Source organism: Eleutherodactylus coqui, chromosome 5 (assembly GCF_035609145.1).
Source record: "Eleutherodactylus coqui strain aEleCoq1 chromosome 5, aEleCoq1.hap1, whole genome shotgun sequence".
Lineage (NCBI taxonomy): Eukaryota > Metazoa > Chordata > Amphibia > Anura > Eleutherodactylidae > Eleutherodactylus > Eleutherodactylus coqui.
The window spans coordinates 195,587,820-195,612,866 of record NC_089841.1 but is presented as its reverse complement, the minus strand read 5'-3'; the positions used below and the strand labels follow the sequence as shown (position 1 = coordinate 195,612,866).

Below are 25,047 nucleotides of genomic sequence, written 5' to 3'. Positions count from 1 at the left end.
TAGACAGATACGTCTCAATCAGTATCTGTCTCAAACTTTAGACCAATGAGTCTCAGTCAATATCAATCAACGCGTTTCCACAACAGATATGTATGTTGTTTCATCAGGATTGAAATAAGTACTCTAGGATCAAGGGTCAGATAGATATCCCTTTAAATCCTATGTACTAGGTGTAACCTATCAGGGTCACATTGATATCTTGAGCCCAATATGCCACTAGATTTAATAATGGCAGATATGAGCAGGTTAAGGTTAAGTGCAACAGCCCATTTATTCAGGGCATAGTCAGTAGCACCAGCAGCTACATAGACAGAGGCAGCAATGGTCTGTGAAACAAATGCTCCGTCTTAAATATCATAGGCTCCGCCCATGTTCGCTGGGTGGGAGTATCCCAAGCCCCAATCAGGACTTCTGAAGGACAACACACCCCCCTCCATGTGTTATGCTGCGTCATTACGTAAGGACGTCCCCGCATACTAGCGTGAGCATGTGACCAATCTAATGTGTCATCCGCTCACGTGACCAGGTTACGCAGCGTGTCTCTGTCACAGTATGCGGCCGGGTCGCGTCACTATGACAGCGCTAGCTCCCCCAGCGGGGGAGTTACAGCGCTAGTCGGACGTAGCGTGATGACGTGTCGCGCCGCGTCATCCGCCCACCCGACGGCCACGTCACATCGTGCGTTCGCCAATGGGAGTTAGGTAGTATACAACGATACTCCCTCCCACTTATCCTGGCGTAGCGCATGCGCTTACACTGTCTTTTGGGACTTAGTTCCAGACATGTTGGCGCGTGCGCCGCTGCAACCTTTGCGGACTTTACTTCAGAAGTATTCGCGCAGGCGCCGCCGCTGCTTTTTTGGACTTAGTCCCATATAGATAGGTGCATATCCCTGATAACGGGAGCATCTACTATCAAAGAAGATGAACATGGAGAATGGGTTGTATCTGGGTACGTATATCGACCCACATACCAGCAATAAAGGAGGTCTACAGTCTCAGTGTTATTCATTACATTCTTAAATGTTGGAATAGGTGCATGTATACAGGTAAGTGTGTTAAATCCATATCCCATCAGCAGTTAAGGTATATCTCTCCCGCATAGCTCTGTTTGCTTACATTCTTGCGTGTTGGAATAGGTGCATCTAAGCAAGTAAGTGTGTTAGATCAATATCCTATCAGTAATTGGGGATATATCTCCCCCACATCGCTCTATTAACTGTATGCCAGTAATTGAATCCAAGATCATATTCCGGAGCAGCACAACTACATCAACGTAGTATGTCGTAGAGACACCTCTTATTAGTAATATCACGTATGTGGTGTATTCCTCATTGATAATGATATTGATTGCTTCCACAAGGATTCAAAAGGATGTTATGTACAGAATATGAGGGAGATGGAATGGGCCCCTTTAAGTACCACTCCCGCGCAAGTCAATATACCAGTACAATTATCACAGTACCAGAGGTCCAGTTCCTGGTATAATTAGAAGGAGGTAAGTAGAGTCCATTATAGTGATCGCATCACAGGATTATGTGTGTAGGATTGACTTAGGGCAGCTTATGATCTTACACAGAGTAGAGGAAACGAAGCATGATAATTGGACCATATAACTTAGAGCTATATAAATGCAGCAAAGGATAGTGTCTCATTTAAGCCCTTGGGTGCACATGTATCTAGTCTATAGATCCATGTGCATTCTTTCTGCAATAGCCTCTTGTCCAAGTTGCCTCTTCTCCCATTGTCCTTAACGCATTCAATGCCCCGAAATGTCACTAGGTCTGGGTTACTATCATGTACCTCCTTCATGTGTACAGCTAGACTCGTCTGTTCCTTCCTACTGATGTTGCCGATATGGGCTAACACACGACGACGTAATTGTTGTTTAGTTTTCCCTATGTATACCAAAGGGCAAGGACACGAGGCTAAATAAATGACCCCGCTTGTACGGCAATTAATGAACTCTCTGATGCCGTATGTTTTCTGTATTGAAGGGCTAGTGAAAGTTACACTTTTCTGCATGTATTTACATGCTTTACAACTGCCACATGGGAACGAGCCTTTTGGTGGTTCTACTGGGAGCCATGTTGTATTAGTGGGTACATGGGATAAGTGGCTATGTACGAGTCTATCCCGTAGATTTCTGCCTCTTCTATAGGTTATAAGTGGTTTAGTGGGCAGAAATTCCTTTAAATCGCCATCTTTCATGAGAATATCCCAGTGTCTCATAAGTATGTTTCGTACATCTTGTGAACGATCATCAAAACATCCAATGATCCGTGTCACTTCCGATGTGGATTTCTGCTTCGGTTCCAGTAGCTCTTCTCTCCTCAATTCGGCAGCTTTCATCTCCGATTGCTTGATGACTTCCTCTGGGTACCCTCTGTCTCTAAACCGTCTATGCATCTCAACGGCCTTTGTCTTGTAATCACTATCATTCGAGCAATTACGCCTCGCTCTGATGAATTGGCCTTTTGGTATCCCACGTTTAAGCGGGATCGGGTGATGGCTAGACCAATGCAGTAGAGTATTCGTAGCTGTTTCTTTACGAAAGATAGTAGTTTCAATACAGTTGTTCTCTGTTCGTGAGATAGCCAGATCCAAGAATGTTATCTTATTTGGATTAATCTCCGCCGTTAGAAACAGGTTGAGGTCATTCCTATTCAGATGTTCAATAAACTCAGAGAAATCCTTTTCAGGGCCTGTCCAAAGTACCAGAATGTCATCGATAAATCTGATCCACAGTTCTATATATGTCGTCCATTTTTCATTTTCCTCGTTAAACACCTTCACTTCCTCCCACCAGCCCAGGTATAGGTTGGCATAGCTGGGGGCACAAGGGCTCCCCATTGCCGTACCCCTGAGCTGGTGGAAGAATTTCCTGTTGAACAGGAAATAATTGTGTTTCAAGACAAAGGACAAGAGGTCAAGCAGTAGGGTGTTATGTGCCTTCAGATGTACTCCTCTTTGTTTGAAAAAGAAGTCTACTGCATTGAGGCCTCCTGTATGAGGAATAGAACTGTATAAGGATTCCACATCGAGACATGCAAATTTGGTTTCTGAGGACAGTTGGATACCCTCAATGCGTTTGAGGACATCCATTGTATCCCTTGTATAGGCAGGAAGTGCCTCAACGAACGGTCTAAGTACCTGATCCAAGTATTTGCTCACGCCTTGTGTAAGGCAATCAATACCAGAAACGATGGGTCTCCCCTTAAGTGGGGACAACCCCTTGTGCACTTTAGGGAGTCCATAAAAGGTGGCAATTTGTGGACAAGTGGGGTACATATAAAGAAACTCTTTCTCTCCTATTAATGAGTGATCCTTTGCTCGCATCAGGATTTCTTTCAATTCCTTTAGAAATTGATCTGTCGGATCTTTTGGGAGGGTTTTATAGGTGGCATTATCATTTAATAGAGAGAGGCACATATCGAGATACTGTTTTCGGTCAAGGATGACAATATTTCCTCCTTTATCAGAAGGTTTAATAACCACACTTGTATCTTTCTCAATAGTTGTCAAGGCTCTCATCTCTCGAGATGTTAAATTTTGTCTCCCATAGACCCTAGTTTCAGATAGTTTCTTTAATTCCCTATCAACCATCGATTCGAACAGGTCGATAAAAGCAAAATCTCCCACAGGAGTGTTAGTACTTTTAATCTGGAGGTTGGTGAATGGCCCTTGAGAGGGGTCTCTCTCATTCTCTAATTCTAGAGATTCTAGTATAGATAGTGCTTCTCTATCATTTGGATCAAGGCCTAATTCGGAGCATTTTTTTCTCTCCTGGATCAGGAAATGTTTCCTCCATCGGAGTTTACGTAGGAACAATGATATGTCCTTTACCCAGTTGAAGTCATTATATTTGTTAGTCGGGATAAATGAAAGGCCCTTCTTCAATACAGACATTTCCTCATTTGATAGTATTTTCTTGGATAAGTTCATAATTTGGAGTTCATTGGTGTTATCATTTTGCGAGGTCTTACAAGCTTCGCAATCCTTAGTACTTACTGAATCGTTTTCTAGTGGGAGGGTCCTGGACCCCCTCGGTCTCTCAGCATATAATGTGAGATTGGCTGACCTAAAAAAGGTCTATCTCTAGAGTTGGTTCTTGCCTTATTGCGAGGTCTTTGTTTATTAGGGCCCCTATTCCTGGGGTTGCCAGTAAAACGATCTCTCCTTGAGGTATCATTCAGGGGCATTTCTCCCTCAGAGGAACTCATCTCTGATTCCGTTTGGGATCTGTTGTCGTATGCCCGATTTTCTTTAAAGTCGTTCATATCTCTATTGTATTGGTAATGTTTTCGTTCTTTCAAGTGGCAGGTATATTTATCGATGGTTAATTTAAGAGAATTTTCTCTTCTCTCATACTCTGCTTCACTTGAGAACTTCTGTATTTCTTTAATGAACTCATCAAGAGCCTTACTATTTCTCTCAAGGTTTATCTTTTCCTCCTCTAGGAGTAAGGCCATAAGTCTTAGTGAGCTAGCGGTCGCTTCTTGCTCCCATTTAGACATAAAGGCGCTACTCCTCATCTTAGGAGGGGGCAATATATGAACTCTAAGTCCCCGAGGGACTATCTTGTTCTCCAAATAATTAGAGAGTCCCTGGACCTCCCACCAGGCGCGTACGAAGTCTTTGTACAGTTTCGTTAGATTTTTAAACGCTTGGTTAATAGAAAGTGTATGCACATTAGTATCCAACTCTTTGTTTGAAAACACTGATTTGGCCTCAGTGAGCCAAGGTGCGGTGTCAATGCAACTTGACAGGAAGCTTGCCATTATTCAATATTCAGACTTTATCACCGTGGCAACAGTATACTTCAAACCAAAAAGCTAAAGTTTAATCTCCGAGAAGAACTGTCTGGCTGATATATAAAACTTAACGTTTAATAAATGATTACCTAAAAAATATGGACGAACAGCTACAAAGAATATTAAAATGATAATCACACCACCCTAGGGTAATAGAGATGGCCTATTGTTAAGAGCCATCCGTATATAACTGACCCCTTCTAGGCAAGGTGCACATATATGTAACACCTATTGTCTATCTTCGTGTGTACGGAGTTGTGGGTATCAACACTATCCCACTGATAATAAGTAGATAATAGTGTGATTCTTCCACTGTTTCCTCCTTAGACATCCACTCACACGAATTATTAAGGAAGGGGATATATCCGATATATCCCTATAACAGGGTGGAGTGTATCGGGTTTCACTTATAGAGGGTGAAGTCAAGGATTTTATCCCCTCCAGTAATCAGAGATAGCAAAGCATGGAGTAATCTGATTTGGGGGGGTAAACACTTTTCAAGGTGGAAAATAAATTCCTACACCTGGCCTAATTCTCAGCTGAAGTGTATATATCTGGTGTGTTCATATAGGTTATGATCTCATGTTTTTCACACCCAAAGATATTAGATGCTGTAGCCAGAAATAGATATAATTTTATGGCTCCATACCAATAACTCCACCACCCTAGATATCTGCAATAGTGTGAAGTTCTACGGTCTAATACTGCCGCATTATAGCACACCTTATTGCACTTAGTATACTAGTCACTCTGTCTTTAGATAAATAAATCTCAATAGATGTCAGTCTTTAGACAGATACGTCTCAATCAGTATCTGTCTCAAACTTTAGACCAATGAGTCTCAGTCAATATCAATCAACGCGTTTCCACAACAGATATGTATGTTGTTTCATCAGGATTGAAATAAGTACTCTAGGATCAAGGGTCAGATAGATATCCCTTTAAATCCTATGTACTAGGTGTAACCTATCAGGGTCACATTGATATCTTGAGCCCAATATGCCACTAGATTTAATAATGGCAGATATGAGCAGGTTAAGGTTAAGTGCAACAGCCCATTTATTCAGGGCATAGTCAGTAGCACCAGCAGCTACATAGACAGAGGCAGCAATGGTCTGTGAAACAAATGCTCCGTCTTAAATATCATAGGCTCCGCCCATGTTCGCTGGGTGGGAGTATCCCAAGCCCCAATCAGGACTTCTGAAGGACAACACACCCCCCTCCATGTGTTATGCTGCGTCATTACGTAAGGACGTCCCCGCATACTAGCGTGAGCATGTGACCAATCTAATGTGTCATCCGCTCACGTGACCAGGTTACGCAGCGTGTCTCTGTCACAGTATGCGGCCGGGTCGCGTCACTATGACAGCGCTAGCTCCCCCAGCGGGGGAGTTACAGCGCTAGTCGGACGTAGCGTGATGACGTGTCGCGCCGCGTCATCCGCCCACCCGACGGCCACGTCACATCGTGCGTTCGCCAATGGGAGTTAGGTAGTATACAACGATACTCCCTCCCACTTATCCTGGCGTAGCGCATGCGCTTACACTGTCTTTTGGGACTTAGTTCCAGACATGTTGGCGCGTGCGCCGCTGCAACCTTTGCGGACTTTACTTCAGAAGTATTCGCGCAGGCGCCGCCGCTGCTTTTTTGGACTTAGTCCCATATAGATAGGTGCATATCCCTGATAACGGGAGCATCTACTATCAAAGAAGATGAACATGGAGGAGAATGGGTTGTATCTGGGTACGTATATCGACCCACATACCAGCAATAAAGGAGGTCTACAGTCTCAGTGTTATTCATTACATTCTTAAATGTTGGAATAGGTGCATGTATACAGGTAAGTGTGTTAAATCCATATCCCATCAGCAGTTAAGGTATATCTCTCCCGCATAGCTCTGTTTGCTTACATTCTTGCGTGTTGGAATAGGTGCATCTAAGCAAGTAAGTGTGTTAGATCAATATCCTATCAGTAATTGGGGATATATCTCCCCCACATCGCTCTATTAACTGTATGCCAGTAATTGAATCCAAGATCATATTCCGGAGCAGCACAACTACATCAACGTAGTATGTCGTAGAGACACCTCTTATTAGTAATATCACGTATGTGGTGTATTCCTCATTGATAATGATATTGATTGCTTCCACAAGGATTCAAAAGGATGTTATGTACAGAATATGAGGGAGATGGAATGGGCCCCTTTAAGTACCACTCCCGCGCAAGTCAATATACCAGTACAATTATCACAGTACCAGAGGTCCAGTTCCTGGTATAATTAGAAGGAGGTAAGTAGAGTCCATTATAGTGATCGCATCACAGGATTATGTGTGTAGGATTGACTTAGGGCAGCTTATGATCTTACACAGAGTAGAGGAAACGAAGCATGATAATTGGACCATATAACTTAGAGCTATATAAATGCAGCAAAGGATAGTGTCTCATTTAAGCCCTTGGGTGCACATGTATCTAGTCTATAGATCCATGTGCATTCTTTCTGCAATAGCCTCTTGTCCAAGTTGCCTCTTCTCCCATTGTCCTTAACGCATTCAATGCCCCGAAATGTCACTAGGTCTGGGTTACTATCATGTACCTCCTTCATGTGTACAGCTAGACTCGTCTGTTCCTTCCTACTGATGTTGCCGATATGGGCTAACACACGACGACGTAATTGTTGTTTAGTTTTCCCTATGTATACCAAAGGGCAAGGACACGAGGCTAAATAAATGACCCCGCTTGTACGGCAATTAATGAACTCTCTGATGCCGTATGTTTTCTGTATTGAAGGGCTAGTGAAAGTTACACTTTTCTGCATGTATTTACATGCTTTACAACTGCCACATGGGAACGAGCCTTTTGGTGGTTCTACTGGGAGCCATGTTGTATTAGTGGGTACATGGGATAAGTGGCTATGTACGAGTCTATCCCGTAGATTTCTGCCTCTTCTATAGGTTATAAGTGGTTTAGTGGGCAGAAATTCCTTTAAATCGCCATCTTTCATGAGAATATCCCAGTGTCTCATAAGTATGTTTCGTACATCTTGTGAACGATCATCAAAACATCCAATGATCCGTGTCACTTCCGATGTGGATTTCTGCTTCGGTTCCAGTAGCTCTTCTCTCCTCAATTCGGCAGCTTTCATCTCCGATTGCTTGATGACTTCCTCTGGGTACCCTCTGTCTCTAAACCGTCTATGCATCTCAACGGCCTTTGTCTTGTAATCACTATCATTCGAGCAATTACGCCTCGCTCTGATGAATTGGCCTTTTGGTATCCCACGTTTAAGCGGGATCGGGTGATGGCTAGACCAATGCAGTAGAGTATTCGTAGCTGTTTCTTTACGAAAGATAGTAGTTTCAATACAGTTGTTCTCTGTTCGTGAGATAGCCAGATCCAAGAATGTTATCTTATTTGGATTAATCTCCGCCGTTAGAAACAGGTTGAGGTCATTCCTATTCAGATGTTCAATAAACTCAGAGAAATCCTTTTCAGGGCCTGTCCAAAGTACCAGAATGTCATCGATAAATCTGATCCACAGTTCTATATATGTCGTCCATTTTTCATTTTCCTCGTTAAACACCTTCACTTCCTCCCACCAGCCCAGGTATAGGTTGGCATAGCTGGGGGCACAAGGGCTCCCCATTGCCGTACCCCTGAGCTGGTGGAAGAATTTCCTGTTGAACAGGAAATAATTGTGTTTCAAGACAAAGGACAAGAGGTCAAGCAGTAGGGTGTTATGTGCCTTCAGATGTACTCCTCTTTGTTTGAAAAAGAAGTCTACTGCATTGAGGCCTCCTGTATGAGGAATAGAACTGTATAAGGATTCCACATCGAGACATGCAAATTTGGTTTCTGAGGACAGTTGGATACCCTCAATGCGTTTGAGGACATCCATTGTATCCCTTGTATAGGCAGGAAGTGCCTCAACGAACGGTCTAAGTACCTGATCCAAGTATTTGCTCACGCCTTGTGTAAGGCAATCAATACCAGAAACGATGGGTCTCCCCTTAAGTGGGGACAACCCCTTGTGCACTTTAGGGAGTCCATAAAAGGTGGCAATTTGTGGACAAGTGGGGTACATATAAAGAAACTCTTTCTCTCCTATTAATGAGTGATCCTTTGCTCGCATCAGGATTTCTTTCAATTCCTTTAGAAATTGATCTGTCGGATCTTTTGGGAGGGTTTTATAGGTGGCATTATCATTTAATAGAGAGAGGCACATATCGAGATACTGTTTTCGGTCAAGGATGACAATATTTCCTCCTTTATCAGAAGGTTTAATAACCACACTTGTATCTTTCTCAATAGTTGTCAAGGCTCTCATCTCTCGAGATGTTAAATTTTGTCTCCCATAGACCCTAGTTTCAGATAGTTTCTTTAATTCCCTATCAACCATCGATTCGAACAGGTCGATAAAAGCAAAATCTCCCACAGGAGTGTTAGTACTTTTAATCTGGAGGTTGGTGAATGGCCCTTGAGAGGGGTCTCTCTCATTCTCTAATTCTAGAGATTCTAGTATAGATAGTGCTTCTCTATCATTTGGATCAAGGCCTAATTCGGAGCATTTTTTTCTCTCCTGGATCAGGAAATGTTTCCTCCATCGGAGTTTACGTAGGAACAATGATATGTCCTTTACCCAGTTGAAGTCATTATATTTGTTAGTCGGGATAAATGAAAGGCCCTTCTTCAATACAGACATTTCCTCATTTGATAGTATTTTCTTGGATAAGTTCATAATTTGGAGTTCATTGGTGTTATCATTTTGCGAGGTCTTACAAGCTTCGCAATCCTTAGTACTTACTGAATCGTTTTCTAGTGGGAGGGTCCTGGACCCCCTCGGTCTCTCAGCATATAATGTGAGATTGGCTGACCTAAAAAAGGTCTATCTCTAGAGTTGGTTCTTGCCTTATTGCGAGGTCTTTGTTTATTAGGGCCCCTATTCCTGGGGTTGCCAGTAAAACGATCTCTCCTTGAGGTATCATTCAGGGGCATTTCTCCCTCAGAGGAACTCATCTCTGATTCCGTTTGGGATCTGTTGTCGTATGCCCGATTTTCTTTAAAGTCGTTCATATCTCTATTGTATTGGTAATGTTTTCGTTCTTTCAAGTGGCAGGTATATTTATCGATGGTTAATTTAAGAGAATTTTCTCTTCTCTCATACTCTGCTTCACTTGAGAACTTCTGTATTTCTTTAATGAACTCATCAAGAGCCTTACTATTTCTCTCAAGGTTTATCTTTTCCTCCTCTAGGAGTAAGGCCATAAGTCTTAGTGAGCTAGCGGTCGCTTCTTGCTCCCATTTAGACATAAAGGCGCTACTCCTCATCTTAGGAGGGGGCAATATATGAACTCTAAGTCCCCGAGGGACTATCTTGTTCTCCAAATAATTAGAGAGTCCCTGGACCTCCCACCAGGCGCGTACGAAGTCTTTGTACAGTTTCGTTAGATTTTTAAACGCTTGGTTAATAGAAAGTGTATGCACATTAGTATCCAACTCTTTGTTTGAAAACACTGATTTGGCCTCAGTGAGCCAAGGTGCGGTGTCAATGCAACTTGACAGGAAGCTTGCCATTATTCAATATTCAGACTTTATCACCGTGGCAACAGTATACTTCAAACCAAAAAGCTAAAGTTTAATCTCCGAGAAGAACTGTCTGGCTGATATATAAAACTTAACGTTTAATAAATGATTACCTAAAAAATATGGACGAACAGCTACAAAGAATATTAAAATGATAATCACACCACCCTAGGGTAATAGAGATGGCCTATTGTTAAGAGCCATCCGTATATAACTGACCCCTTCTAGGCAAGGTGCACATATATGTAACACCTATTGTCTATCTTCGTGTGTACGGAGTTGTGGGTATCAACACTATCCCACTGATAATAAGTAGATAATAGTGTGATTCTTCCACTGTTTCCTCCTTAGACATCCACTCACACGAATTATTAAGGAAGGGGATATATCCGATATATCCCTATAACAGGGTGGAGTGTATCGGGTTTCACTTATAGAGGGTGAAGTCAAGGATTTTATCCCCTCCAGTAATCAGAGATAGCAAAGCATGGAGTAATCTGATTTGGGGGGGTAAACACTTTTCAAGGTGGAAAATAAATTCCTACACCTGGCCTAATTCTCAGCTGAAGTGTATATATCTGGTGTGTTCATATAGGTTATGATCTCATGTTTTTCACACCCAAAGATATTAGATGCTGTAGCCAGAAATAGATATAATTTTATGGCTCCATACCAATAACTCCACCACCCTAGATATCTGCAATAGTGTGAAGTTCTACGGTCTAATACTGCCGCATTATAGCACACCTTATTGCACTTAGTATACTAGTCACTCTGTCTTTAGATAAATAAATCTCAATAGATGTCAGTCTTTAGACAGATACGTCTCAATCAGTATCTGTCTCAAACTTTAGACCAATGAGTCTCAGTCAATATCAATCAACGCGTTTCCACAACAGATATGTATGTTGTTTCATCAGGATTGAAATAAGTACTCTAGGATCAAGGGTCAGATAGATATCCCTTTAAATCCTATGTACTAGGTGTAACCTATCAGGGTCACATTGATATCTTGAGCCCAATATGCCACTAGATTTAATAATGGCAGATATGAGCAGGTTAAGGTTAAGTGCAACAGCCCATTTATTCAGGGCATAGTCAGTAGCACCAGCAGCTACATAGACAGAGGCAGCAATGGTCTGTGAAACAAATGCTCCGTCTTAAATATCATAGGCTCCGCCCATGTTCGCTGGGTGGGAGTATCCCAAGCCCCAATCAGGACTTCTGAAGGACAACACACCCCCCTCCATGTGTTATGCTGCGTCATTACGTAAGGACGTCCCCGCATACTAGCGTGAGCATGTGACCAATCTAATGTGTCATCCGCTCACGTGACCAGGTTACGCAGCGTGTCTCTGTCACAGTATGCGGCCGGGTCGCGTCACTATGACAGCGCTAGCTCCCCCAGCGGGGGAGTTACAGCGCTAGTCGGACGTAGCGTGATGACGTGTCGCGCCGCGTCATCCGCCCACCCGACGGCCACGTCACATCGTGCGTTCGCCAATGGGAGTTAGGTAGTATACAACGATACTCCCTCCCACTTATCCTGGCGTAGCGCATGCGCTTACACTGTCTTTTGGGACTTAGTTCCAGACATGTTGGCGCGTGCGCCGCTGCAACCTTTGCGGACTTTACTTCAGAAGTATTCGCGCAGGCGCCGCCGCTGCTTTTTTGGACTTAGTCCCATATAGATAGGTGCATATCCCTGATAACGGGAGCATCTACTATCAAAGAAGATGAACATGGAGGAGAATGGGTTGTATCTGGGTACGTATATCGACCCACATACCAGCAATAAAGGAGGTCTACAGTCTCAGTGTTATTCATTACATTCTTAAATGTTGGAATAGGTGCATGTATACAGGTAAGTGTGTTAAATCCATATCCCATCAGCAGTTAAGGTATATCTCTCCCGCATAGCTCTGTTTGCTTACATTCTTGCGTGTTGGAATAGGTGCATCTAAGCAAGTAAGTGTGTTAGATCAATATCCTATCAGTAATTGGGGATATATCTCCCCCACATCGCTCTATTAACTGTATGCCAGTAATTGAATCCAAGATCATATTCCGGAGCAGCACAACTACATCAACGTAGTATGTCGTAGAGACACCTCTTATTAGTAATATCACGTATGTGGTGTATTCCTCATTGATAATGATATTGATTGCTTCCACAAGGATTCAAAAGGATGTTATGTACAGAATATGAGGGAGATGGAATGGGCCCCTTTAAGTACCACTCCCGCGCAAGTCAATATACCAGTACAATTATCACAGTACCAGAGGTCCAGTTCCTGGTATAATTAGAAGGAGGTAAGTAGAGTCCATTATAGTGATCGCATCACAGGATTATGTGTGTAGGATTGACTTAGGGCAGCTTATGATCTTACACAGAGTAGAGGAAACGAAGCATGATAATTGGACCATATAACTTAGAGCTATATAAATGCAGCAAAGGATAGTGTCTCATTTAAGCCCTTGGGTGCACATGTATCTAGTCTATAGATCCATGTGCATTCTTTCTGCAATAGCCTCTTGTCCAAGTTGCCTCTTCTCCCATTGTCCTTAACGCATTCAATGCCCCGAAATGTCACTAGGTCTGGGTTACTATCATGTACCTCCTTCATGTGTACAGCTAGACTCGTCTGTTCCTTCCTACTGATGTTGCCGATATGGGCTAACACACGACGACGTAATTGTTGTTTAGTTTTCCCTATGTATACCAAAGGGCAAGGACACGAGGCTAAATAAATGACCCCGCTTGTACGGCAATTAATGAACTCTCTGATGCCGTATGTTTTCTGTATTGAAGGGCTAGTGAAAGTTACACTTTTCTGCATGTATTTACATGCTTTACAACTGCCACATGGGAACGAGCCTTTTGGTGGTTCTACTGGGAGCCATGTTGTATTAGTGGGTACATGGGATAAGTGGCTATGTACGAGTCTATCCCGTAGATTTCTGCCTCTTCTATAGGTTATAAGTGGTTTAGTGGGCAGAAATTCCTTTAAATCGCCATCTTTCATGAGAATATCCCAGTGTCTCATAAGTATGTTTCGTACATCTTGTGAACGATCATCAAAACATCCAATGATCCGTGTCACTTCCGATGTGGATTTCTGCTTCGGTTCCAGTAGCTCTTCTCTCCTCAATTCGGCAGCTTTCATCTCCGATTGCTTGATGACTTCCTCTGGGTACCCTCTGTCTCTAAACCGTCTATGCATCTCAACGGCCTTTGTCTTGTAATCACTATCATTCGAGCAATTACGCCTCGCTCTGATGAATTGGCCTTTTGGTATCCCACGTTTAAGCGGGATCGGGTGATGGCTAGACCAATGCAGTAGAGTATTCGTAGCTGTTTCTTTACGAAAGATAGTAGTTTCAATACAGTTGTTCTCTGTTCGTGAGATAGCCAGATCCAAGAATGTTATCTTATTTGGATTAATCTCCGCCGTTAGAAACAGGTTGAGGTCATTCCTATTCAGATGTTCAATAAACTCAGAGAAATCCTTTTCAGGGCCTGTCCAAAGTACCAGAATGTCATCGATAAATCTGATCCACAGTTCTATATATGTCGTCCATTTGGTCAGGGATGGAAGTGTGATCGTCAGCTCCACTCCCACTGAAATTAATGTAAGCTATGCCTCCCGATTACACTTCCAGCTCCTCATTGCAGAGGCATTGCTCCTGTTGATTTCAATGGGAGTGAAACCGACCATTACACATCTGGGTCTGACCACAGATTACAACATCCGGCCTGCTGATCATCAGATTGGAGGATCCCCAGGGATAGGTCATCAATAGTACAATCCTGGTATACCCCTTTAACCTCTTAGAAAGAAAGTAATTAGAACACAAAGCATTTTATTCCAAACTTGTCTTTTTTTATTTTACAATGCATGAAGTTACATATTATACAGGTACAGAATGTACATCATATAATGTTAAATATACACAGAAGTCTAAAGTGAAACCGTGGTTTAAAGTACTTTAAAAGATGTCATTAGGAAGTCACATGTCACATTTATATTGGAATACCTCCCTTAACAAGTGAACGATTCTGATAATGTGGAAAACCATAAAGTGCCTGTAGGGGAGGACAACATTTAACCGGCAGACGTTTAGTAGCATCGCTCCTACACAGGAGGAAAATCTGATGAATGCAGATGCCTGATGGAAGCGTCTAATGGCTCCAAGTCAAGAGCGTCACATCATACATTTAGGGCGTGTACAACAGGACACAAAGAGCGAATTGACAGCATTTATACCAGTTTACTGTTTAAAAGTCGTACATTCTGGTGCACGTCGTGTTTACTGCAACGATTGTGACATTCACATTTTCTTGCCACTTTTGAAGAGTGGGGGAAGATGGGAGTGGTGCCTAGACCACCTTCACATGGCTGAGAAAGGTCACATGAGATTAGTGCGTTGCAAGACACAAAAATCTCGCACAAATATGACCCCGATGCAAGAAGGAGGGGGGAAAATAACACTTCGCAAGGTGTCCTATCTTTGGGCGTTGCCTTGGAACACCTTGCCCATTGTTTTCAATGGGGCCAGAAAACACATTGCACGGCGCGCGAGCTTCCCACTGATTACAACTGTACTAAAGTGATGGTAGGCGCTTAACACAAAACCACCTTGAATCCCCAGGTAAATCGCACGTTCCCAAACATGAGATCACGCCAAGTTTCATGGTACGATATCCTGCTCAACCGTGTGAAACTAGCCTTCTTAATGGCGTGGCCTCCTGTGGCACACCAGATTTACTAGACATTTATTCCAGAAACGGCACAAGCTATGAAGTCTACACCAACTTCTATCCAGTGTCCGTTTCAGGTTGTGGTGAACAGACAGCTCAAGGTTTCTCAAATGGATTAAGACGCTTGCGCCTCTTAAAACATTTGACACATCTTAATCCAAATGGCATTTCTTTAAGACCAGTGTACTAAACAGTGATTTAAAATTAGTGTCCGAAACAGTTGGTGCGCAGAAAAATCTGTGAAACGATATAGATCAGGAATCCAGGGTAGCACATTTGTGATATATCACACAAAGCAACGAAAATACCATTCCTGCGAAGCAGAGCCCCTCAGTAGAACAGGTCTGTGTCCGGGCTACAAGAACTGGATTCCGTCAGCATCTTTCAGGGTACAGTTTTGCTGAGCTCCTCAATTGCCCAGCGATTGTCCTTAATTTTATCCCTTAGCTGAGTATATTCTTTGACTAGCTCCTCAAATTGTGTGCCCAGGAATTCATAAGAGGCAAGGATCTGCCTCGATGCCGATAGTTCAGTCTTCTCAGATTTCACAGCAGCCTCCAAACTGGACCTGGAAGATGGCAGAAGTGAGAAGGGGGCACTGCCCTCACCCAATTATGCACTGGGCTGTTTTCACTGCCCCAATTTCATTTATGTCCCTACTTTACCTGATGTGTTTGTGAATTTCAACTTTCTCAGCAGTGTAAGTGTCTGTGAGAACTTGAAGCTCTTCCATCCTGCAAGAGAAGGAATAAGGTGAGGCTGATCAGTGTAAGGGATCGTTCCCTACACGTTACTCAAAATACAACGAAAATTAATGGAAACGCTGCACCAAAGTGGCGCACATTTCACCAATGACAATGACTGCAAACCCCAAAATGTAATGGAAAGCCACGTGGGAACGAGCCCCTACTGGGTTAAACAGCACCGGACAACTCTTACCGTAGCTTTAAAAACAAAGCGTTACTCTTAGTCTCCAAGTATTCCACATTCATCTTATCTAGTTCACTCTGTGCTTTAAGACGAAGATCAGAGGCGGCCTGCCGGAGGAGTGACAGGCACCGCAAGAGCACCTAAAAATGCAACAGCAGCCAATGAGATTAGCAAATCCTATTCATTCTTAAGCATAGAAGCACAGTCTTTGCAAGGAATGTCCTAGCTTACTTCATTATGCAACGTGGCAAATTCACACCATTGTGGAACCAGACTGGGGTTCCTTCCCAATTCCTTAGACGATCATTAATCTACATACGCTCTGTCTTGAAAATAGACCCTCTTCTATAGCTCCATGGCCTTTGAGGTGTCTTGTTCATCAACTAGGCCTACAGATTGCTTTAGTAGGCACTCTTCTATACTGGAACTTCCCAGAGTGTATGATGGGCACCACCCCTACATATAGGACGGCCTTCCATTATTTACCTGCATTACAATATACCCCTTTAATATAGATTAGTACATAACAGAGCAAACCATGTGGGGTGCTGGATTCTCAAAGTTTCTTAAACGTCTAATTTACAGTAAGGCCGGGCTCAAACGACTGTATGCATAAGTGTCACGCAGCGTTTGACTGCTGTGGAACCTGCGGCGAACTGGTTTATTGGCACGTATGGGAGCAATTTGTACTGCACATGACAGCGCAACTCACGCAGTTTTTTTTTTGTGTGTGTACAGCACTGCTTACACACCCATAGAGAACAATAGACTATTGTGCGGAATACATAGTAAAATAGAACATGCTGCATTTTTTTGCGTGCATATGACACGTAATAAGTATACAATAATGTGAATGGATCAATGAAAACCAGTGTACTTTCATTGTCTCAAGTCACTACGTACTACGCTTGTGTGAGCCCGGCCTAAGGTAAGTTATGCTTAAGCAATTGACATTCCCAAATTCCGATGCAGCATAAATCTGTGACACACTACTTGCTGAGCACCAATAATTTCTGTATCAGGTTCTGACAGTAGAATGTGAGATGTATAAAGTTAATCAAAAGTTAATATATATTATATATTTTTTTTTATTTTTTATCTATATATCTATATCTATATCCCTTCCCAAGAAGTTGTTATCTAGTAGTCAACAAGCAGTAAAGGGTCACTAAACACAAGGAGCCTTTTTATAGGCCAAGGGTGGAACCGCTTTTAGGGCCTCAGGTGACAAGACCATTCGTCTAATCACACTACAACACTAACCATATGTATATCTGCCTGAGATGGAACTGCATGCCGAGTTTTGCAACCAAATGACAACTTCTTCTGAGGGCGGGATTTGGTTTTGACAAAGTGTATAATATCCCTGGTCTGCTCATCCGGCATGCAGTATATGTGGACGCTCCCCATTTACTTACCGATGGATACGTTGCCTGCTGCTTTTCAAGTGTAGCCATCATTTCCTGATGTTTTTCTCGTTCATTTCTTAACCTCCTTTTTTCATCCCTCAGAGTTTTGGCCAGGCGAAGAGCTTTAGCTGCACGAAGAACTTCACTTTCTTCATCTGAGTGAAGAAAAAAAAAAAAGCACAAACAAAAATGGGCCAATTGGTCATAGTTAGGGTTAATAAAACCAGCTTAAATTGGTGACGAATCATCAAAATAAAATTGCATTGAGCAAAGAAAAAAACAACAACCCTGTATTTTAATGCTCTGCCACACCTTGTTTTTTTATAGCGCTTTCACCCTTTATTTTGGGACTGTGGAGCTAGACTTTTAACCCCCGGGGCTGGTAATAGATTTCTGTCCACTGATTCACAAATAATTTCTTACTTCTTTCAGAATGGGTCAGTGAAGTTCTGAAGAAAGCCTTCAATTTTATCCAATTTACAAAGTAAAATATCACACTTTGCAACATTTGTGGCGAGTTGTTGGATCCTTTACCAAAATGTTGCAGAGTAGATTACCAGACAAGACACGGGAGTAAACCCTGTGCACTGGCAGTAGTATTTTACCCCCAATCCCCCAAGTTAGTGGAGTAGACAAAGCCTGCCACAGTACCAGTTAAAACTCCAACCATTAACACGTTTACAACTGAAAGCATGGAGGACATGAATGTAAGCGCACCCGTTTCTGGTTGGTGAAAGGACAAAAAAGTAAAACACTTTTTTCGTAGCGCCTCTTCCAGCTGCATCTGCAATCGTTCCCTTACCCAAAGAACATCCTGAAATGAGAAGACCGGTCACATATCGCAAAAACACAGGACTGTATGCAGTATGCGGAAAGAAATTAGTTTTAGGTCACCGTTTCTGACGGCAGAGTTTGTTGCAGGTCTTGCTTATGCAATCCAAGAAGAGACACGGAATCCATCTCCGATCCGGAAGGCAAAAGACGTGAGCATTCCGAGACCAATAAACACTGCTGAAGGACGTCCTGAAACTGCACAAGGCAGGGGGAAGGAAGTGAGCATCAAGGTAAGTCATCAGAGAAGGTCAAGAACAAAGTAGTAAAACGCCAACCTTCTTCTCATCATCAGTTATTTTGCCTTCTTGTTTCTTCACTTCTAAGTCTGTTAACATCTCCTGTACCAACCGATGAATAACTTCGGACTGTAACCAAATCTTCCTCTGCAGTCGTAACTCTGTCTCCACCTTAAAAAGAAATAATCAGACTATCCTAGGTATGGGAAATCTGTGGAAGAGGTCCTCATCAGTCAATGACATCCAGAAGCACGCAATACAGATAAGTGTTGCACGGGGGGTTATGGCGGAGCCAACACTGCTCTGTCAACGTGACTTAAGATTGCCGTGTACAGTTTGCCGTCCTTGTGATCATCATTCATTGCTATAAAAATGCCTTAAGGCAGAGGTTTCACTGTTGCCTTCTGCTGGAGAAATGTGACCGACAGAAACCAGCGAGAGGACATTAGTCAAGACACACATCGTGCCACCAAACATAGTGCTTGAGTTAATCACAACTCTATTCAAGGATAGGCGATGCAGGGGCGGCCTATATCTCACGATGCTCGGAAACGAGAGGTTAGCGCACAAGATTAGACTTCGCCACCTCCGCACATCGCAGGGATTTATGGTAGAATTAAAGTTGGCCTTGTAGGATTATAAATTTGGCAAAACTATGATGACAAGCACTTATGAGCGGAGATAGCTACATGAGTTAACTTACATCCTCTATACAGCAGAACAGAAGACCGGCGCTCTCGCTCCACCAATGCCCATGCTATCGGATACCAAGATTAGGCCACTTACTTTACCAGGGAGGTACGTAGTCTCAGGAGGGCCTCCGTTGACTCCCTATATCCAGATATGCAGCCCAGGGATACAGGGACGCACAATCGGATGGAAGGATTAATATTTGCAGTTTTTATTGGAAATTAGCCAATTAAAATGATTTTCGAGCTCCGTCCGGTCCATTTTTGTGCGTTTTGCGTTTAACACCCCTAATCGTACATCATAGTGATGGGGTGCATTAGACACTGTAATAGGTGGTCAAAAACCGCACGGAATTGCAGGTAAAATGCTGTGGTTTCATGTAGAGTTTTCCAAACACGTGTGAGAACAGTCTAAGTGATCACAGCTCCTGTGTGATCTCGCTGACATGCCTGTTGGACACTTAAAGGGGTTGTCCCGCGCCGAAACGTTTTTTTTTTTTTTCAATAGCCCCCCCGTTCGGCGCGAGACAAACCCGATGCAGGAATAATAAAAAAAAAAAAATGGTCAGTACTTACCCGAATCCCCGCGCTCCGGCGACTTCTTACTTACCTAAGTAAGATGGCCGCCGGGATCTTCACCCACGGTGCACCATGCGGTGCACCGTGCGGTCCATTGCCGATTCCAGCCTCCTGATTGGCTGGAATCGGCACATGTGACGGGGCGGAGCTACGGGGAGCCGCTCTCCAGCACGAGCGGCCCCATTCAGAAAGGAAGAAGACCGGACTGCGCAAGCACGTCTAATCGGGCGATTAGACGCTGAAAATTAGACGGATCCATGGAGACGAGGACGCCAGCAACGGAACAGGTAAGTGAATAACTTCTGTATGGCTCATAATTAATGCACAATGTACATTACAAAGTGCATTAATATGGCCATACAGAAGTGTATAACCCCACTTTGTTTCGCGGGACAACCCCTTTAAGTGCCTGAAAATGGTCTCATGTAGAAGGACCCCAAGATCTCACGTCCACGGGCCCGCAAGGTTTTCCCGTGCAGAATCACGCAACGGAATCCACCTGGACCGCAGACATGAGGCCAAAAAATACATTATACTCACCTGACTGGGCGCTGCGGGGTTCTCCTCCATGGCGGCCGGATCTTCTTTCTTATGCACAGCAGAGGCTCCTTGACTTTTTTTTTTTTAACTCCTGCTTTCCCGTGGTCGGCGACATGGACGCAGTGACAGCTGCAGACATGCCGTGGATCCGGATGGCTTCCATGGAAGCAGGAGCAGTCAGTGTGGGAAAACTGCATAAAAATGAAGCATGCTGCGACTGTTTTCCCACGTGTGCGATCCGCACGCCGGGGAAAAATGACACCCGCAGGTATTTATTTGCCTGCAGGTGCCCAGCGATTCCCTATGGGCGCGGATCTTGAAAAATGATTTATTCCGTGGACATGAGGCCTTAGTATTAGAACAATTCGATGATGAAGGTGTAGTAGTGTTCAGAATATTACATACAAAGACATAAAGGAACGCCCCAAATAGGAACCCCCTAATACAGTTTTATAAGCCTAGGCTACTCTCACATGTGCTTGCAAAAACGCTTCATGTTTTAACGGAGCATTTACACTGCATTTTAGCACTTGTCTGAGAAGCCCCATTGAAATCAGTGGTAGTGATTAGCACTGCGCTGAAAACACAGCGGTAAACGATAGGAAAAAAACTAAGGTGCGAGAGTGGTCTTATAATACAATTATGAGCAAAGCATCTCAGAAAGGGTCTATATATGTTCCTATAAGTGGCAGCTGCACCAGGAGTCAGTAAAAGTGCGCAGGCGTCGCCTCGTCTAGCCCGTGGCCCAGACACGCGCCAGTCGCCTCGTCTAGCCCGTGGCCCAGACACGCGCCAGTCGCCTCGTCTAGCCCGTGGCCCAGACACGCGCCAGTCGCCTCGTCTAGCCCGTGGCCCAGACACGCGCCAGTCGCCTCGTCTAGCCCGTGGCCCAGACACGCGCCAGTCGCCTCGTCTAGCCCGTGGCCCAGACACGCGCCAGTCGCCTCGTCTAGCCCGTGGCCCAGACACGCGCCAGTCGCCTCGTCTAGCCCGTGGCCCAGACACGCGCCAGTCGCCTCGTCTAGCCCGTGGCCCAGACACGCGCCAGTCGCCTCGTCTAGCCCGTGGCCCAGACACGCGCCAGTCGCCTCCTGTAGCCCGTGGCCCAGACACGCGCCAGTCGCCTCCTGTAGCCCGTGGCCCAGACACGCGCCAGTCGCCTCCTCTAGCCCGTGGCCCAGACACGCACCAGTCACCTCCTCTAGCCCGTGGCCCAGACACGCACCAGTCACCTCCTCTAGCCCGTGGCCCAGACACGCACCAGTCACCTCCTCTAGCCCGTGGCCCAGACACGCACCAGTCACCTCCTCTAGCCCGTGGCCCAGACACGCGCCAGTCACCTCCTCTAGCCCGTGGCCCAGACACGCGCCAGTCACCTCCTCTAGCCCGTGGCCCAGACACGCACCAGTCACCTCCTCTAGCCCGTGGCCCAGACACGCACCAGTCACCTCCTCTAGCCCGTGGCCCAGACACGCACCAGTCACCTCCTCTAGCCCGTGGCCCAGACACGCACCAGTCACCTCCTCTAGCCCGTGGCCCAGACACGCACCAGTCACCTCCTCTAGCCCGTGGCCCAGACACGCACCAGTCACCTCCTCTAGCCCGTGGCCCAGACACGCACCAGTCACCTCCTCTAGCCCGTGGCCCAGACACGCACCAGTCACCTCCTCTAGCCCGTGGCCCAGACACGCACCAGTCACCTCCTCTATCCCGTGGCCCAGACACGCACCAGTCACCTCCTCTAGCCCGTGGCCCAGACACGCACCAGTCACCTCCTCTAGCCCGTGGCCCAGACACGCACCAGTCACCTCCTCTAGCCCGTGGCCCAGACACGCACCAGTCACCTCCTCTAGCCCGTGGCCCAGACACGCACCAGTCACCTCCTCTAGCCCGTGGCCCAGACACGCACCAGTCACCTCCTCTAGCCCGTGGCCCAGACACGCACCAGTCACCTCCTCTAGCCCGTGGCCCAGACACGCACCAGTCACCTCCTCTAACCCGTGGCCCAGACACGCACCAGTCACCTCCTCTAGCCCGTGGCCCAGACACGCACCAGTCACCTCCTCTAGCCCGTGGCCCAGACACGCACCAGTCACCTTCCCTAGCCCGTGGCCCAGACACGCACCAGTCACCTCCTCTAGCCCGTGGCCCAGACACGCACCAGTCACCTCCTCTAGCCCGTGGCCCAGACACGCACCAGTCACCTCCTCTAGCCCGTGGCCCAGACACGCACCAGTCACCTCCTCTAGCCCGTGGCCCAGACACGCACCAGTCACCTCCTCTAGCCCGTGGCCCAGACACGCACCAGTCACCTCCTCTAGCCCGTGGCCCAGACACGCACCAGTCACCTCCTCTAGCCCGTGGCCCAGACACGCACCAGTCACCTCCTCTAGCCCGTGGCCCAGACACGCACCAGTCACCTCCTCTAGCCCGTGGCCCAGACACGCACCAGTCACCTCCTCTAGCCCGTGGCCCAGACACGCACCAGTCACCTCCTCTAGCCCGTGGCCCAGACACGCACCAGTCACCTCCTCTAGCCCGTGGCCCAGACACGCACCAGTCACCTCCTCTAGCCCGTGGCCCAGACACGCACCAGTCACCTCCTCTAGCCCGTGGCCCAGACACACACATTAGTTACCTCGTCTAGCTCGTGGCCCAGACACACACACTAGTTACCTCGTCTAGCTCGTGGCCCAGACACACACACTAGTTACCTCGTCTAGCTCGTGGCACAGACACACACTAGTTACCTCGTCTAGCTCGTGGCCCAGACACACACTAGTTACCTCGTCTAGCTCGTGGCACAGACATACAGTCGCTCCACTTGGCTCCAGGACCTCGCAAAACTCTAGTAGAAGTTTAGCAAACTGAGGATTCTTCTCCAGATCTTCTTCCTCCACCTGAAGCAAAGGGAGGCTCTCCTTCACTGAAAGAAGGAGATATTTATGTAGCAGAGGACACGGAGTCTGGTGGTACATTTACAGGAATCCATCGCTATTGTTATCCTGGGTTCTGTCCTTCACGCAGACGACTGCAATGGGGCAAAACCCAGGATGGAACAGGACGGCGTCCACGTATACCCGCCTCTCATACATCCTCCCTGTAATGCGGCTGGGCCGCACGGCGAGCCATCAGACACGCGCAGTAGATATTTTTTTAAACCTCTGCTTTTTCCCACACCGTCGCCTAGCGATGATTTAGAATCCATGACCTATCTGCAATATCACTGCAGAAGGGCCATGGGTCAGGCGACTTCCATTGACTTCAAAGGAAGCCGTCCGTGCGGAATCCGCACTGAAACATAGCATGCTGCGATCTTTCCTCCGCAAGAGGAAATCTGGATTGATTTCCGCTCGTGTACAGGAAAAAAAATGCTTTTCCACAGCGTGCTCCGGGCGGTATTTACTGCGGAATCCGGAGGCAGACGCCCGCTCTGGGGTCCGCAATGCAAATCCGCCCGTGTGCAGCGGCCTTTGACTGATGTCGCAAAAAAAAAAAAAAAAAAGAAACAAAACAAAAACCCATGCGCAGTACAGGATTTAAAATTTTTTTTTAAACTCCTGCGTTCCCCACGGCATTGCCTTGCAACAACGCGGAATCCATGACCATTGCGCAATGTCATTACAGAAAGGTCACGGATCAGGCGGTCTCCATTGACTTCAATGGTAGCCATCCGCGCAGAACCCGCTCAACAATAGAACCCGCTGCGATTTTTCCTCTGTGAGTGGAGAGAGAAGAAAAAAATAAATAATAATCACAATCGCTTTCCGCTCGTGCGCAGGAAAGCGTTTATCCGTAGCACGCTATGGGTGGTATCTGCTGCCGATTCTGCAGGCGGACGCCCGCTCCGGAATACGCAGAGCAGATCCGTCTGTGTGCAGCCGGCCTTAGGAAAGAAGAAGTGCTCAGGACCAAAAACAGTAAAAATACAAGGATCAGCCAAGGAAACTCCAAGAAGAGACAAACTTTAGAAGTAGCAAAAAACTTCCTGCTCCTGTAACTCCCCGGAACACGTGGGGTCCAGGAGCCGCAGCACCGGCCACCTATAGAATGACCCCCAGCCCTGAGCCGGGAGAGGACGGGGACCACCGGGGGTGGGTCTGTCTGCTGAACTACATCAGTGTGGACAGAAGGAGGCGCCCCGGGCGTGTGACCCACCGAACCCCCGCTGTCCGGAGCAGCCGTGCCCTCACCGTACTGCAGGTTCCGTGACAGTTCCATCTATCACCGATATGCCGCCCGCACTGCGCACCACCGGAGCGGGAAAGATTCAAACCGAGCTGGCGTCTAACAGGGCGACTCCGTGTATGACACCTAGAGGGCGCGCTACCCACCGCCCGCCCTTATAGTCTACGGAAACATGGCGGCGGCGCCCCTCCTCCCGCACTTGCTGAGGGGGTTCACCTGCAGCCTCCCCGCCGTTACCCCCGGCTTAATAACCCCGGGGTCACATTGCTGTTGTGTGTGACTAGACCCCAGAGGAGTGAGGCCGCTGTCACACAGACCGCGGCCTCTGAACCCGCTGCGGTGTGCCGCATGTTACCGCGTTGGCCCGCGGGTATTACTGCAGCCCGTTATTGTGATGGGTGATGAGGGGCAATAAAAAACCGTCAGAACACAAAAATACCGCAGACAGGAAACCGCCATATTCAAGGGCTGGTCTGCGAAACCCCA

General features: G+C 46.1%; 1 protein-coding gene across 1 annotated transcript; it reads right to left on the bottom strand.

Annotated features, from left to right (window-relative positions):
• Positions 1–14,280: 14,280 nt before the first annotated feature.
• On the bottom strand, positions 14,281–24,696 carry HAUS4 (HAUS augmin like complex subunit 4). The gene is made up of 9 exons (XM_066603959.1): positions 24,567–24,696; positions 23,160–23,299; positions 18,605–18,736; positions 18,390–18,524; positions 18,213–18,309; positions 17,505–17,650; positions 16,096–16,226; positions 15,822–15,890; positions 14,281–15,724 (listed from the first exon to the last, which is right to left on the bottom strand). The coding sequence occupies exons 1-9, from the start codon at positions 24,592–24,594 to the stop codon at positions 15,541–15,543; spliced, it is 1,062 nt and encodes a 353-aa protein (XP_066460056.1). The 5' UTR covers positions 24,595–24,696; the 3' UTR covers positions 14,281–15,540.
• Positions 24,697–25,047: the final 351 nt, after the last annotated feature.

Bases quoted from the DNA above. Each gene is read 5' to 3' on its own strand.
- HAUS4 (XM_066603959.1), bottom strand. From the start codon at position 24,594: ATGGAACTGTCACGGAACCTGCAGTACG. The intron at 18,525-18,604 runs GTTGGCGTTTTA...TGCCTTGTGCAG, and splicing joins TAACTGATGATGAGAAGAAG to TTTCAGGACGTCCTTCAGCA. The intron at 18,310-18,389 runs GTGACCTAAAAC...TTCTCATTTCAG, and splicing joins AAACTCTGCCGTCAGAAACG to GATGTTCTTTGGGTAAGGGA.